Raw genomic sequence first — 17,151 nt, forward strand, 5'->3', positions numbered from 1 at the left:
CACTTTTAATCCCAGCACTCAGGAGGCAGAGGCAGGCGGATCTCTGTGAGTCTGAGGCCAGCCTGGTCTACAGAGTGAGTTCCAGGACAGCCAGGGCTACACAGAGAAACCCTGTCTCAGAAGAGAGAGAGACAGAGACAGAGAGAGACAGAAAGAGACAGAAAGGGAGATTGATTCTGCCTGAAAAGAAGGAAGACCCAGCTGACCAGAGTCCCGAGGCTCCAATTTCAATCCCATCTTCATCACTGCCTCCAGCTTTGCTGGTGACTCAAGCCAACACATTCCATCTTCTGATTAAGAAATCTCAAGTCTGACACAATCAAAGAATCCTGACTAATAAATTATATCACATCAGATTCTGTTAGAAAGTTGGTGAGGTAATGACTCATGCATAAAAACACTAGTTATGTTCTACCATATACCAGAGTCCTCTCTTTCTCCTGTAAGACACAATTCATCTATGAACCTTCTCTATGGCCCCCACATGACTCAACTAGTACACTGCACTTGGCAGGTATTCTATAAATATTTTACATTTATTAATTACTTGTCTTGGATAAAGGAAGAGATTTCGAGGAGGGAGTAGTTAACATGGAGGGACCTAGTCATGCACCTGCACATGACTATCACTGGAATGTCACCTAAGAGGTCAAAGGGGGTCACAGATTTCCTGCCCAGTGTCTGGCCAGCAGCTCACAAACCACATGTACTAGGCTGAGCCACGCTGAGCCACACAGACTGCTCTTCCCACTGGATACCCAAGGGAAATAGAATACAACAGCCTGTACAGCACCAGAGCACATCCCAGAGGACCAGTTCACCTTATGGAATCCATAAGTTGGCCAAAGTGTGAGCACTGGTTACCTGGGAGCATCAGTCACATTCCTCCTGCCCGGGAAGTGTGCTCCATGAAAGCAGAGACAAATCATGAGGATGAGAGCCTGCTTATCTCTTAAATTCCCATTTGGTGTGGATTCTCTGGACATGTGAGAGGGCTGCAGAGATGGCCCAGAGGTTAAAAACAGTGACCACTCTTCCAGATGTCTTGAGTTCAATTCCCAGCAACCACACAGGGGCCCACAACCATCTATAACGAGATCTGATGCCCTCTTCTGGCATGTAGGCAAACATGCAGACAGAACATTGTATATATAATAAATAAATAAATCTAAAAAAGAGAAAAAGAGAGAGAAAAAAAGAGCTAACTGGCTATATAGGCAAGGCAAAGCATCTCACTAGGACCAGAGCCCTACTCATCCAGTTAAAGGTACCTGTCCCAACCACACCTGAGAGCAGCTGGTCATATTTTACTACCTAGCTTTATATTATTAACATGTTCTTTTTTGTGAGAGAGGATGGGGATGTCTTTCTGGATGTTAAGTGTTTTGCTCTGATTGGTTAATAAATAAAACATGGATTGGCCAGTAGCCTCGCAGGAAGTATAGGTGGGACAAGCAGAGAGGAGAATGCTGGGAAGGGGAAGGCTAAGGCAGAAAGACGCTGCCAGCCACCGCCATGAGAAGATGTGAAGATACCAGTAAGCCACGAGCCACGTGGCAACTTATAGATTAATAGAAATGGGTTGATTTAAGATATAAGAATAGTTAGCAAGAAGCCTGAGCCATTAGGTCAAATAGTTTAAATAATATAAGAGTCTGTGTGTTTATTTTATGAGTGGGCTGCGGGACTGCTGGGGTTTGGCGTAAGCTGGAGAGAAACTCTCTAGCTACAGGTCTTATCATGTAACTCTGGCTGATCCGGACAGCACTATGTAGACCAAGTTGGCCTAGAGAACTCAGAGATCCACCCGCCTTTGCCTCCTAAGCACTGGAATTAAAGACCTGCACACCATGCCTGTTTACTAATATATTATACAGGATTTCTGTATTTCTTGGCTGTCCTGGGACTCACTCTGTAGCCCAGGCTGGCCTCGAACTCACAGAGATCCGCCTGGCTCTGCCTCCCGAGTGCTGGGATCAAAGGCGCGTGTCCCCACCGCCCGGCCACTGTCATATTTTAAAGAGAGGATCTTGGAGCTATGACTGTCGCTAGTGTGGAGTGCCAGGGAGGTGCTCACGCCTGTAACCCAAGCGCTCAGGAGGCTAAGGTAGGAGGATGACCACAGATTCAAGGACTACACAGTGAGTTTCCAGCAAACCTGTTCTACAATGTGAAAACCTGTCTCTCAAAACAAAATAAACAAAGAATGCACTTGGGAGTTAGAGGCACGTGGATCTCTGTGAGTTTGAGGTCAGCCTGATCTATGTAGTGAGTTCTAGGACAGCCAGGATACTTAAGAGACACCATCTCAAAAACCAAACAAAACTAACCAAACAACAACAGCAACAACAAAACATATACACAACAAACAAATAAAAAACATTAGTAAAGGGAGCCAGGCGGTGGTGGCACACGCTTTTAATCCCAGCACTCGGGAGGCAGAGCCATGAGGATCTGTGTGAGTTCGAGGCCAGCCTGGGCTACAGAGTGAGTTCCAGGACAGGCATCAAAACTACACAGAGAAACCCTGTCTCGAAAAACAAAAACAAAAACAAATTAGTAAAGGGCTTTTTTTGTTGCTGTTGTTGGTTTTGTTTTTTTGGTTTTTTTTCCTAAGACAGGGTCTCACTATATAGCTTTGGCTGCCCTTGAACTCACAGAGATTCGCCTGCCCTGCCTCCCAAGTGCTGGGATTAAAGGTGTACACCACTACACCCAGCTTTCATTCCAAAACAAAACATCGAAGAGACGTGAGACCCCCGGCTTCAGTCATCACTCAGAATAAAACACCCGACAGCGCTTTCTCACCTCTGTGCATAATCCTGTGCTTCTCCCGCAGGTATGCCAGGCCCTTTATCACCTGCAGGAGGAGAGGAAGGTAAAAAGAGGGGCTGAAATGGCTAAATCCCCAGTCCCAATTTTTATGTTCAAACCTGTGTCTGAAAAACAAAATAAGGTATCTTGGGAAATTCTTGCCTCGTCAAGCAGCAATATCGTATGTTCTATAAAGCATCACTGTCAGGTTAAACTAAGGATGGCCAAGCATAAGGAACTTTTCAGAGATGTTTTTCCAAACAGGCAATTTTAAACATCTTTTATACTACCACCAACAAGAATTTCCCAAGATACCTTATTTAGCCCAGTTGGTAAAGTGCTTGTATGTATAAGGCCCACACTTCGATCCTCAGCACAGCCTAAAACTGGATGTGGTGGTGAATACCTGTCATCCTAGCACTGGGGGAGCCGCACAGGCAGAAGCAGCAGAAGTTTAAGCTCATACTACACAGAAAAATTTCTGGTGAGAAACATTGTTGTTGTTTTGGTTTGGTTTTTCAAGACAGGGTTTCTCTGTGTAGCTTTGCGCCTTTCCTGGAACTCACTATGTAGCCCAGGCTGGCTTTGAACTCACAGAGATCCGCCTGCCTTAATTTACTACTTTAGAAGAAAAACTTCACTACATACTCACAGCAATGCTAACTTTTCCTAAAATTTGCTCAGGAATTCTTCCAGCTTTCTTCAGAACTTGATCCAAGGACCCACCATCCTAAGAACAAGAATACACACCAGTTAATGACAATGTTTCTACGATATCAACTATTATACTTCAGAAGAATGTGACTCCCATATGTAAGACACTTGCTTAACACAGATTAAGACACAAGCATCCTTCAGTTTGATCCAGCTATTAAAAACTGAGGCAGGCTTCAAATAATGATCAAACAAAATCCTGTGGGCTTCTTTAAACAAATGACTAATACACAGTGGTCATTAAAAAAGTCGCTTTGCCCTGACTCACAGCACAGGATAGTATCAACTGCGCAGGCTCTATAGCTAACCTGCCAAAAGTTTAAACACTAACTCTGCCGCTTGCTATCTACTGCTGTGAATAATTAGAAGACCACTATTACAGTCACGGGCTGTGATAAAGATTAAACAAACTAAGACAAACGAAGCACTCGGAATATCTGGCATATAGTAAGAACTTGATACGTGAGTTAGCTGTTTGGGGTCAGCACCATGGCTCAGTGGGTAGAAGTGCTGGCCACATAACCCTGACAACCTGAGTTCAGTGCCCAGAATCCACAGTGGAAAGAGAAAAACAATTCACAAAAGCGGGTCTTTGTCCTCCACATGTGCTATAGCACACATACACACTAACAGATTAAACTTTTCAAATTAAATGCAGTCTTGGGAGAGATGGCTCAGCAGTTCAGAGCCCCTGTTCCTGCAGAGGACCCTGGTTCAGCTCTCAGAACCCACATAGCAGCTCACAGCCATCTTTAATTCCAGTTCCGAGGGATTCAATGTCCTCTTCTGGCCTCCAAAGGTACCAGGCACACATGTGGTGCATACATATATATACAGGCAAGCACTCGTACACATAAAATAAAAATAAACTCCCTCCAAGCCCAGAAGAGAGCACTGGATGTCTTGGAAATGGAGTTGGGAGCGGCTTAAGCCACCGTTTGAGTGCTGGGACCCAAACCTGGTTTAGAGCACTTACACTAACAGTACCTGCTCTAAATGGCTGAGCACCATCTCCAGCCGCCAGCGTTAGCATTTAGCACTATCATTTCAGTTGACTGACATCTGGTATTCTCCTAACAAACCAATCATCAAAAATCAAAAGAAAAATGTCATAGGAGGCAATCATTCATTCTATAAATCCTACAAAGTGTCATGACTATGTGGTAGAGATATAAAAAGCTCTTATCCTCAAAATTTTTAAGTAATAAATCCAGAACTTTAGACACACTGAAGAAGGGAAAAGCAATTCTGACTCAATGCAGAAGATATTACCACTGAAATCATACTCAGGAGTCAGGTTTCTGTACCAAGCAAAGGAAGGAGCAAGGAAAGAAATGAATAGGATATTTCAGCAAGATTGAAAGCCAAGACACTCAACAGTTTCACACTCCTGAGATGCTATGCAGTTCATTTCATTTGAAGTCCATGAAGAGACACAGGGACAGACAGGGCTAGAAATGGCCAGCTGTGGTCAAGGCCCCACTTAGAAAACTCAGTGAGTAAGAGTCTGAGTTCAAATCCCCTGCATGCATATAAAAAGCTAGGCATGGCCACGTGCACACCTGTAACTCAGCACTGTGCAGGGAAGAGATAGGAGGATCACTGGGGCTTTCTGGCTGCCAGCCTAGCTCCTGGTTCACAGTGAGACCCTGTCTCAAGGGAATAAGGTGAAAAGTAATATAGCAGAAATGTGCGCGCGCGCACACACACACACACACACACACACACACACACACACACACACACACACACCTTAAGATCTGACTTGATGGAGGCAGAAATAAAGGAATCCACATCTAGTGTTTTAAGAACCACAGCAGCTGGGAGTGGGAGTTAAGAGGAGAGATGTAGAGAGCAAGAGGTCCTTGTGCACACAGATAAGCACCAAAAAAGCCAGGAAAGTTAAACATGCAGACTTGTCTCTTCCAAGGAAGGAGATGGTTACCTGTCTTCATCCTGAAATGCTTGGAAAGGATGTAGTTTACAACCTGGTGATCCTTTGCTATCTGTATAACCAGGCTTCACCTGTATCCCCCAGAATTTATGTTTTGTTTATCTCAGACCCTTTCCCTCTAAATATTGAGCATTGCTTCTAAGTCCATTAGACCTATCCTCATGAGAGATGTCACCTGTCCTTTACAACAGCCTAAGTGATTTCTATATTATCTTAGGGCCATGCCAATCTTGACTTCCACAAGCATTATGTTTACCTCAGTCATTCTCCCTAGACCCTAAACTGTGAGCACTATTTCAGAGTCAACAGTACCCATCTTTATGGAAGAAGCCCTATGTACTTTGTAAAGAGTTTCAATGTAAATATGTCTTAAGCTTTGTTGCACACACAGGACTGTTTAATTATCATCAAAACACTTTTTTCCAAAATTATGCTGTGCTTAAATATGGCTTAAAAACAAAACAAAACCAAAAAAATAAATAAATAACAACAACAACAAACCCCTAGGGTCAGACTCCAGAAGTTTGTACCAGTGATGGCTAACTAGGCTAAGCTGAACTGAGTTTCAATATTGTCTCTTCAGGGATGGTTTGCTGCTGGCAGTAAAGCCTTTAGGGACTAGCAAACTCCACCCCACTTCACCCCACTCCACCCCCACAGGGAGAATCCTTCATGGGGAGACTGAGAAAGAGGATCACAAGATTTAGGAAAGCCTGGGCTACATAACCTAGTAAGACCTCGTCTCCAGAAGGAGTAAAACAGAGGGACCTCTTTCCTTGAAGAGATGACACGTCGTCACTGGAAGCAATTCTCAGACACAGTGGCTAAGGGAAGAGCTAGAAACAATGATCTTGAAGCTGAGCCTTGAAGAAGAGGGAGACTCTGGATATACTTTCAAAGTTCGCACAAACATCCTGTCTCCAAAATTGTGTCTCTATGATGCAGCCACTGACAATGAGACAAGGGAACCATATAGAACATGGCAAACAGAGGAAAACAGAGCACACCTTATCAAAGTTAAAAAGGGTTGTGTATACTAACAAAGCAAAGTCAAAATGTTAAGTAGGGCTGTTCCCTTCTGTCTAAGCAGTAAGATTATCAGGGAGGTTTTTCCTTGCCCTTTCTACTCTTTATAGATTTTCTACAAATACTGAATGTTTTACTTTTAAAATTACTAATGCATTAAAGTAGAGAAATAAATCTACTAAATAAATTAAAATATGACAAACATCCATTTTGTGCAAAGGTACCAGTAGGCAGACATCAAGCAACTGCCTTTCTAAACAAGACTGACTCAGGAATTCAGACCTGGGGCTAGGAAAGTCAGTTCAGTGGCCCAGAGCACTGCTTGTTCTTCCACAGGACCCACGTTTAGTTCCCCGCACCCTTGTCAGGCAGCTCACAACTGTTTCTAAATCTAGCTCCAGGGGATCCAACACCCTCTTCTGCTCTTCTGGCCTATGGAGGCACCCACCCACCCATAGCATACATTCACATACACATAAAATAAAAATAGATCTTAAAAAAAAAAATACGCCGGGCGGTGGTGGCGCACGCCTTTAATCCCAGCACTTGGGAGGCAGAGCCAGGCGGATCTCTGTGAGTTCGAGGCCAGCCTGGTCTCCAAAGCGAGTTCCAGGAAAGGCGCAAAGCTACACAGAGAAACCCTGTCTCGAAAAACCAAAAAAAAAAAAAAAAAAAATACAAACTTCCCAAAACAAATGATCTGAATCCATACTAAAAATGAGATTATCAATTTTAAAATCCTATGCTCACAAGAAGGATGGTTTGAACCAATTTCCATTACTGTCAACTCTAGATGGCTAATGCTAAAGGAAACAGAAGAAAAAAAATGATTCCAGTATGGGCTAAAGAGATGGCTCAGGGGCTAAAGTGCTTGCTGCTCAATCATGAGGACCTGAGTTCAATCCCAGTGCCCTTATAAAAGTTGGGCTGGTGGTACACACTCATAACCTCAGAGCTGGTGGGGGACAGGAGAAGGAGGGAGACAGACAAACCCCTGGGAATTTGCTGGCCAGCCACTCTAGATGAAATGATGAGCTCCAGGTTCAGCGAGAGATCCTGTCTCGAAACAGTAAGGTGAAGAGTGACTAAAGAAGACACACATTCAGGCAATGGTGGCGCACGCCTTTAATCCCAGCACTCGGGAGGCAGAGGTCAGCGGATCTCTGTGAGTTCGAGGCCAGCCTGGGCTACAGAGTGAGTTCCAGGAAAGGCGCAAAGCTACACAGAGAAACCTTGTCTCGAAAAACAAAAACAAAAAACAAACAAAAGAAGGTGATGATGACACTCACTGTCAACCTCTCATCTCCAAACATGCAAACAAAGGTGATGGTACCTCAAGAGTGTGTACGTACACAAATACATACACACACACACAAACACACACAGAGGTGCCTGCAAATGTAACTGTGTAGACTGTCAAATGCAGGACAGTTTTACATAGCACAGGAACATCCCTAAGTATAAATGACTTCTGATCACAATGAACGCCTAGCACAATTGCATGCTGGTGGGGTGAGTCAACCAGGCAGAGTAGAGCATTCTGAAACTCAACGTAGAACTTCAATATGGCAGAAAGCCTCCAGGGAATGGAAGCACAGAGTCAGGGCAAGAACCCCCTTTACACATACACTTACTTTCCAAGAGCCTCTACCCAGGCTGTGACCATGCTAATAAGCTCATGCCATCAAACTGATCCTGTGGTTCTGGTTGCCTTCAGTGCCAGTCTCCTTCTGGCCAAATCAGGACAATACCAAATCCCAGGAACACCCCTTCCCCAAGTCAGCAGGCTCCTACAAACACCGTGGCACCTCTCAGTTTACTTCACCAAAGGGAAAAGCACAGAAAGCTGACAAGCTACTTCTAATTTGCCTCTAACTGGATATAGTTTCAGTTCCTTAGCTTGAATGGCTTTGCCTAATCAAGAAATGATCATAAAAAGCAAGGTAACAAAGCTGCTCTGTGAAACTGGATTCAAATGGGGTAGAAAACTAACCGGGTGGTTCTCATGTTTCTTCACCGTTTAGGCAATGAATGGCTCTACCTTTTAAATGACCCTAACTACAGCAGAGGATGGAGGACAGTCCAGCAATACATGTGACCTTCCCAGGGGGTGGGAAGGAAGTATTTCTAGTTCACCATGGGTTCACGAAGAGATGCAGGGCTGATCAGACTAGATTAGAAATGACCAGCTGTGGCCAAGTTCCCATCTAGAAAATCAACACTTGATGGAGGCAGAAGTTAAGGAATCTGCTCCTGCTGTTCTAAGATGAGAACATCAGCTGAGAGAGAAGAGAGAGAGAGAGAGAGAGAGAGAGAGAGAGAGAGAGAGAGAGAGAGAGAGAGACTGAGACTTTGTATATAGGACGCGCGCGCGCGCGCGCGCGCACACACACACACACACACACACACACACACACACGAGAAGAAAGCTATTAAAAAGAAGGCACACTGGCTCCTTCCCTTTCCCCTCCAGGGTGACAAGCAGCACTGGAGGGAGAACAAAGGCTCACAAGACAAGCTAATCAGGACCACCCAGCCTCCTGCAACCAACCCTGCAGCACTCTGGTTCTGCCTCTTCACTGTTGCCAAGAACTTGTGATCACTACCACTGCTGACATGGTGCTTATTTTTAGAAGCCAATTATTAACTAAGTCAATGGTACTTCTGTGATGGTTTTCTATAGAGAGACAAAAGCTTTATGAAAATAATAGCTTAAAAGCTTTTACTCCTGCCTCGGAACCATCAACTCCAACTCCCTGCTCCCCGGTTGCTCAGCTACCAACTGAGCAGAAATCCTCCTCTCTGTAGGCAAGAGCATTCTGTTCTGGTAAGGGAGCATCCTATTCCCTTGACTCTCAAAATTCAGACTTATTTCTAATGGAGGTGAGTCCCTGCTGAATGCTTCAGAAAACTGACAGTGCATGCGAATGACACAAACTGACTGTGGTGATACTGTGTTCCCCAAAATATTGTGCACCCTAATAAACTTATCTGGGGTCAGAGAACAGAACAGCCACTAGACAGACATAGAGGCCAGAAAATGGTGGCACACACACCTTTAATCCTATCACTTGGGAGGGAGAGATCCATCTGGATCTCTCTGAGTTCAAGGCCACACTGGAAACAGCCAGGCATGGTGACACAACCTTTAATCCCAGGAAGAGATGGCAGGAAGCAGAAAGGTATGTAAGGCGTGAGGACCAGAAACTAGAGCCTGGTTAAGCTTTTAGGCTTTTAGCAGCAGTTCAGCTGAGATCCATTCAGATGAGGACTCAGAAGCTTCCAGTTTGAGGAAACAGGATTGGCTAAGAAGTTGGCAAGGTGAGGTTAGCTGTGGCTTATTCTATCTCTCTGATCTTTCAGAATTTACCTCAATAGCTGGCACTGAGTTTTTTATTAATAAGATCTTTTAGGATTCGTGTTGCAACTGACTTTAAAATGCATCTCAAAAAGCATTTGAGCAGTGGAGAAGATGGACAATGGTTGTTAGGGAAGCAAATGTGTGGCAAAATGCTAGCAGCAAAATTGAGGTGGTGGTTACTGTAAAGTCCTTCAGCTCTCTCTATGCTTGGTAATTTTCCTAATCACCTGTTGGAAATACAGGTTAATGACATAGAATGTCAAACAGACTGTTACAGTGGGGACCAAAACCCTTTAGAAGCTAGGATGTGAGCACAGAGCAGAGTTCTTCACATGACCCCACCTTGGAGGCAAGTGGCAGCCAGCAGCTAGTTTTTACAGAGACCAAGGAAGGGTGACAAGGGTCCAGAGCTGGCTCTTGTGGCTCATGGACTTCCAGCAATAGCTGCTTGCTACAGAGTCCTGTCTAGACCTTCGGGCTGCTCTGAGTTCTCCTCTGGTATAAAAACACTGCCCCAGGGCTGGAGGTATAGCTCGGTGGTACAGCCCTGACACCTGCATGGGCCAAGCAATGGAGTCTATCCACAGCACCACACGGAGAAAAAAACTAACAAAATAAAATGGAAGAAAGAAAAGGTACTGTTCTTTCTTACAATGACTGAAGGTCTTGTTGCTGCTTCCAAGGTTTAACTCTCTCCCTCCAAGCGCCAGTCCTGGCCAGGGCCCTTCAGGTCATTATCAATGTTTGAGGCCTAACCTTAGCCCCTGAAGTGCAACCACACTCACCCACAAACAGCCTCTTGGCTCCCATATTAGAGGGAGACATTTGAGTACATGGAACTAGCAGGTAACTAGGGAGAGAACTTCTGAGGCTTCAGCAGAATGGGCTGGTACTCAGCAGCTCTGACAGCTAAACTGAGAACATGTAGAACATAGCCCCCAGCCTGTGCACAGCTCTAGCATCCCAGTCCTCAGGGCAACTCATGTGACACCTTGCACATAATAAGCACTAAAAACAAGTGTTTGTAAAGCTGGACCTGTGTTGATTAACTAAAGTATATCGTAACTGGCTACAAGTGCTCAAAACCATGGAAACACAGGATGTAAGCTCAGAGAGGGGCCCTTAGAGAGGAGCTCATCCAATCATTTCTCTGCTGAGAAGCAGAATCCCACAAGTATAGCCCTGCACAGAGAAAGGACAATCTGAAACCAAAAGAAGCAGATCTGCTTAGACTCTGGCACTCTTTGTCTTTGCGATTTAAGCCCATTACAAAACCTCCCAGGGCCTTATTCTCTCAACCTGCCAGCTGAGGGAGTTGACAATCCATCTTACAAGATGGGGGCGACAAGATTAATAACTTACATAATGTGAGAAGGACTTAGTAAGTGACAAAAGAGTTGAAAGTTACTTGCTATTATAACTGGTCATGCCACCACCCACCTTCCATTACTTTAGCTAGACCTAAGTGGACAGAAGGCTACTCTGACCCTTCCTGTTTCTGGCTTATCAGCACCACCCAACTTCTCTTCTTCCCTTTCTAGTTGTTAAGACATCTTAGGCTGTTTAGACATCTGTCTGCACCAAAACTCTTTTTGGGCTAGAACCAAAAAAAAAAAAAAAAAAAAAAAAAAAAAAAAAAAAGACCATCAACACAAGAGTATCAGAAATCCAAAAGTGTCAGGCACAGTGACACACACCTGTCATCCCAGCAAGCAAGAGGCAGAGGCAGGAGAAACATTGCAAGTTCAAAGGCAGCCTGACCCACATAGTAAGTTACAAGCTACCCAGGATTACACACAGAGACCCCCCCCTTTTTTTTTAGAAAAGGAAGAAGGAGGAGGAAAAGTAGTAGTAATAGTTCTGCCAGGCTTGGCTGTGCAGCCTTTAATCACAGCAATCAGAAGGCAGAGGCAGGTAGGTCTCTGAATTCAAAGCCAGCCTGGTTTACCTAACTTCCACGCCAGTCAGGGCTGTGTAATGAGACCCTGTCTGAAAAGTCCTTGGCAGCCAAAGCCTAAATGGGAATCCACACCCCCAGGAAAGGAGCTACAGCCAACCCAGAAAGAGTTCCCATGCTTCCCACAGACATTGCTGCACTCTAGTTGAAGCAAAAGGGAACAAGAGCCTTCTCTATAACCTTTAGACATGCAGAAGTCAGTTCCAGGATCCAAGTTCCACACAGCACCCACAAATGTTGGCAGATGATTACAACAGTATATGTGGCCCTTCTTGATCATAAAAGCAAAGAGATGTTCAAAACAAGAGAGAGAGAGAGAGAGAGAGAGAGAGAGAGAGAGAGAGAGAGAGTGTTTTAGGGCAGGGTAACCATCAACAAAGACTCCTCAGGTGGAGAAGCTGAGGGTCATTCAGACCAGACATCATTCTGAAAGTCAGTGCAGGTCTAAAGCTCAGGAGGGTCATGGGAACGGGAGCCAACAGCCACTGTGCCAGGCTGAAATCACAAGAGCCATCTGGTTTGTAGACTCCCTGTCTAAACTGCCAGCCGCATGGAAACAAGCGGGAGCTAGCACTTGCAAAATGCATACTCTGAATTGGAGGGCATACTTACAGACTGACACCTGTCATTCTAACCCGTACAACAACAAAACAAATAGAATCACGGCCACTTTACAAACGGGGAAACTGAGAGTCAAAGAGATCAGGAAGTCTACCCAAGGTCACAGTGAAATGGTGTGCTAGCACGTTTTATGTCAAGTTGACACAAGCTAGTCTTTTAGAAGAGGGAACTTTAACTGAGAAAACACCTCCCTCCACCAGATTGGCCTGTGGACAAGCCTTGGTACCTTTTCTTGAATGATGATTGATGTGGGAGGTCCCAGCTTATAGTGGGCAGTGCCACCCCTAGGCTGGCGGTCCTAGGTGCTACAAGAAGGGAGGCTGAAGCTGAAGAAGCCATTAGGTACAAGTCAGTACACAGCACCTACCCATGGCCTCTGCATCAGTTCCTACCCTGACTTCTCTCAATAATGGAGTGTAACCTGGAAGATGAAACTTGAAAAAAACTCTTTTCACCCCAAGTTGCTTTTGGTCATGGTGTTCTATCACAGCAATAGAGACCTAACTGAGACAAACAGTGTTAAGTAAACACAGACTGAGTACCTGCTCTGTACCAGGGTGTCAAGAATGTTCTGAACTTTCAAGACAGTGGCAGGGCTGGGATACAGCTCAAGAGTAACGCACTTACCTCCTAAGTATGAGGCCCTGGATTTAACCCCAGCACACTAAAGAGGAGGGCAGGACACAGTGGCAAACATGACAATATCATTATTTATATTTATGTGAGGAAAAAAATACAAATAAACAACTGATTCCCAAAGTCTCCAGGCCATTCCATCAGCTACAGAGTCAGTGATCCTAGGCTCAAAGGACAGAAAAGCCCTGTCCCCTGTCTCTATCCAGTGGAGTCAACCAAGTACAAGCACTGGGACCAAGCTGAAGAGGACTTACTGACTGCATAGCCTAAGTGCAAAGTCAGAGATCAAGTGTCTCTGTGCTTTAATTTCCTCGGCAGGTGAGATAAAAATCTGGCTGTGGGGCTAGTGAGATGGCTCAGTGATGGTGGAAGGAAAGAACCAACTCCACAGTTAACCTCCACACGCATGCCATGGGACTTGCGCACGCATACACGCACGAGCACACACACACTCTCACTCTCTCAATAAATGTAATGTGTCTTTTTAAAGGTAATCATGAGAATGCAATAAAATACTGATTTGCTTAGGATGACACTTGATGTACCCAATAAGCATGAACATTTTTATGTTGTTATCATGCTCAGTGGGAAGAAAAGAAAGGGACTTCAGATTAGCTCCCACACATGTAATTGGCCCATTAACACCCTCTGACTTGACTTTGCCTTTCACTAGTGTATTAGGGAGACTATTGCTCTCTTCACCCACCCACCCCCCAAAAAAACCCACAGGCTGCCCTTAAAGTCTATTATAAACCTTCTGAAGGCAGAGACTTCTAATAACCCTGTCTTCATATTCATTACCCCAGAACCTTGTGAATAGCACACAGCACTGTACACATAATGGGCTTAAACTGCATTAATCGGATTTAGACCACATCAAAATTTTATGGTCATCAAAATAGGAGAAAACTAGGAAATTAACTCTAGAAAATCCCACCAGGAATTCCTGGCATCTAGTACTTCTCTTTGAAGAGAAGAGGGGACCCAAAAAACAGGGCTGTCATCCTGTGACTATACCAGATTCCATAGTCAGGCCCCCAAGTCTTCCAGGCTGCCGAGTATGGACCAGGGAGCCAGGAAAGAGCTGGTCGCCATCCAGGCCAACAATGAGGCCAGAGCCAGCCTGCTCCCAGCCAGTGCCGCCAGGCAGACAGATGGCTGCATACCATGTGCTCCATGCAGATGCTGATCTCGCCGTCACTGTAGAAGGCCCCATAGAAGCCCACGATGTACGGGGAGTTGCACTCATGTAGCACCTGCAGCTCCCGGATGATCTGGTTCCGGATTGCAGGTTTGATCTCCAGGTGAATGAGCTGGGGGAGAAGTGAGGGGAAAGCTTTTAGGAAGGGGGGTAAAGCAGAAAGCCTTTCTTCAGTGATTTCCGTTCCTGAAGGGAAGACAAGAAGTAGCTTTTGGGTTTTATTTTTTTAAGGTACTGATGACCAAACAGAGCCTTGCACATGCTATGTAAGTACTCTACCACTAAGCTATAGTCCAATTCTCTATTTACTTTATTATTTTGAGGAAAGATCTCACTATAGTGCCCAGATTGGCCTTAAACTCATTTTGTAGCTGAGGCAGAGGACTCACAATCTTCCCACCTGTCTTTCAAACACCTATTATAGGCATGAACCACTACACTTAGAAAAAATAAGCAATTTAAAGTTATTATAATTAATTTATCTGTGTGTGTGCATGTGTGTGTGTGTGTGTGTGTGTGTGTGTGTGTGCGCGCGTGCGCGCATGCGCGTGCAAGCACGTGTGTGTGAATATAGGCACTCTCATGCAATGGTGAACATGTAGAGGTCAGAAGACAATCTCAGATGTCTGTCCTTACCTTCTACCCATTTGAGACAGTCTCTTTGTTTTATTTTTACTTGTTATTTTTTATATTTATGTGTATGCATTATGACTAAGTATATGTATGTGCACCATGTGTGTGCAAGTTCCCCTGGAACTGGAGTTACAATGGTTTTAAGTAGCCATGTAGGTGCTGGAACCAAACCAGGTCCTCTGCAAGAGCAGTAACTGCTGTTAACCACTGAGCCAGCTCTCCAGCCCCTGGTCTTTGCTTTCCTGCTGCATATACCAGGCTAGCTGGGCCACAAATTCCTATCACATTATAGAAACACTGAGATCACAGATACTCGTACTACAAATTGAGCTGTTATGTGGGTCTGGTGACTTGAACTTAAGTACTCACATTTGTATAGCAAGCACTTTTACCCACTAAGCCATCTCCCATCCCCAAACGGGCCATTTTTAAAACCAAGTTCCTATTAATTCAGGGTTGAATATCAATGCACAGGCAGATGTTAGCACCTGAGCTGTAACCAGGAATCAGTTATGGTTCCAGTCTAGGCTCCAAAAATGGTGATCAGGGAACTCACCCATCTTAAGAATAAAGCTATATGTAATATAGGAGTTGCAAAATGAGGAGCTAAGAGACAGGGAAATGTGGCCTTCAGGACATGGTTCATAGTTGTGCTGTGGTGTATAAAGGCAGGTGGAACAGAGGTAGAGTAACCTTAGTCACCCAAGAGATCCCTCCTTGACTTCAGGAAGGATTGATTTAGCCAAAATCTCAGCTGTTCCCTAATATGTTTCAACACTGTCCCTTGTTCCAACCAGGAGACAAGTGACAGACACATTTAATGTTATTTAATAAGGTCGAGCCATAGACAGTAAGTATGACATATGACAACTGAGGAGTTGGAACACTGACAGGAGATAAACAAGAGCTGGCTCCCAAAGATGGATGCTGTTGGAAAAGCTAGAAGAACAGCACAATACAAACACAGGGGAAGAATGAACACAGTGAGCTGAAAATGTGGAAAAACATGGCCTCTCTATGCAGGGCAACTGTGTTCAAAGAGACAACCAATGGTGGACAGGAAAGGGAATCGGCTCAAGACTGAAGCCATGGAACTCAGCTTTGGCCTGAGCACCAATCACTAAGGCTAGGTATAAAAAAGCAGCCCTGCCAAGGTGGTGGCGCACACTTTATTCCCAGCACTTGGGCAGAGCCAGATGGATCTCTGTGAGTTCAAGGCCAGCCTAGTCTACAGAGGGAGAGCCAGGACAGGCACCAAAACTACACAGAGAAACCCTGTGGGGGGGGGGGGGGGGGGGGGGAAGCAGCCCCTTTTGCACTTGACAAATATATCTGGTGTCCTTCCCATAGCACACAAGAAGCAAAAGAAGAATCAATCACTGTTATCCCCCAATCGAGGGATGGTGATCATCACATTAGCAGACCCTAGTATTTCCCAGTCTGACAGACAGCAAGTTCAAAATCAAACTGAACAAAAAAGTACTAAGTAGAAACCCACTTTCTTCCACCCATTCACAGGCTCCCAATTGATAATCCAATTAGCTGTTTATCCACACAAACTCACCTTCCTGGCCATAACTAGGCCAGATGGCTTGTGGGAGACCTTGAACACCACTCCACCATTGCCGGCGCCCAGCTCACTGATCTTCTCAAAGTCATCATCCTTCAGTTCTCCCACCTTCTGCTTCTGGGTCAGAAAGGCCTCAAGGCGCTTCCGCTGCTGCTCATCGAGCTCCAGCTCCTCCAGCTTCTTCTGCAAGGCCTCCAGGTTGGTCCTGCCCAAAGGAGGACCCGGGTCAGCACAGACCAGCACAACATAGAGAGACACTCTGCCCTGTACTCCTCCACCTCTTGGGTCAAGCCCACAGGGAAGCCAGGGAAGGTGTAAATGGGGAGGGTTCCACTCACCAGGGCTCTGCCCCCATTTTAATCATCCCAAGGGCTTCACCACCAACCCTCCTTTACTTCTCACAACTGCAGCTTCCTCGTTTAAGAAATGAGGGCCTGGACTTCTCTCAATACACTAAAGGTCCTTAAAAGGAGCCAAGGAATCCACTAAAAGTGAGAATGAGCCACTGCTTTGAATTCCAGTTTTAAAGGCCTCACTAAAGCTCTTGATTGTGGCAAAGAAGCAACACTGCCATTTAGTTAAGTTCCTTATTTTTCATGGTCACCAGTGGGTTATGTCATGCCAGTGGCCTGACTTGCTCTTAGGGAACCTGCAGAGACAAATG

At 45.1% G+C, this 17,151-nt stretch overlaps 1 protein-coding gene across 1 annotated transcript in view; it reads right to left on the minus strand.

The window, feature by feature from the left end:
• Map2k1 (mitogen-activated protein kinase kinase 1) overlaps positions 1 to 17,151 on the minus strand; it is a 66,397-nt gene that overhangs the window by 11,822 nt on the left and 37,424 nt on the right. The window contains exons 2-5 of the mRNA XM_052712024.1: positions 16,482 to 16,692; positions 14,250 to 14,396; positions 3,467 to 3,544; positions 2,809 to 2,860 (exon numbers count right to left, since the gene is read on the minus strand). Of these exons, the coding sequence (XP_052567984.1) occupies positions 2,809 to 2,860; positions 3,467 to 3,544; positions 14,250 to 14,396; positions 16,482 to 16,692 (488 nt within the window). The remainder of the gene's footprint in view (positions 1 to 2,808; positions 2,861 to 3,466; positions 3,545 to 14,249; positions 14,397 to 16,481; positions 16,693 to 17,151) is intronic.

The sequence above is a fragment of the Peromyscus californicus genome, unplaced genomic scaffold (assembly GCF_007827085.1).
Source record: "Peromyscus californicus insignis strain IS unplaced genomic scaffold, ASM782708v3 Scaffold_11__1_contigs__length_118956290, whole genome shotgun sequence".
NCBI classification, from domain to species: Eukaryota; Metazoa; Chordata; class Mammalia; order Rodentia; family Cricetidae; genus Peromyscus; species Peromyscus californicus.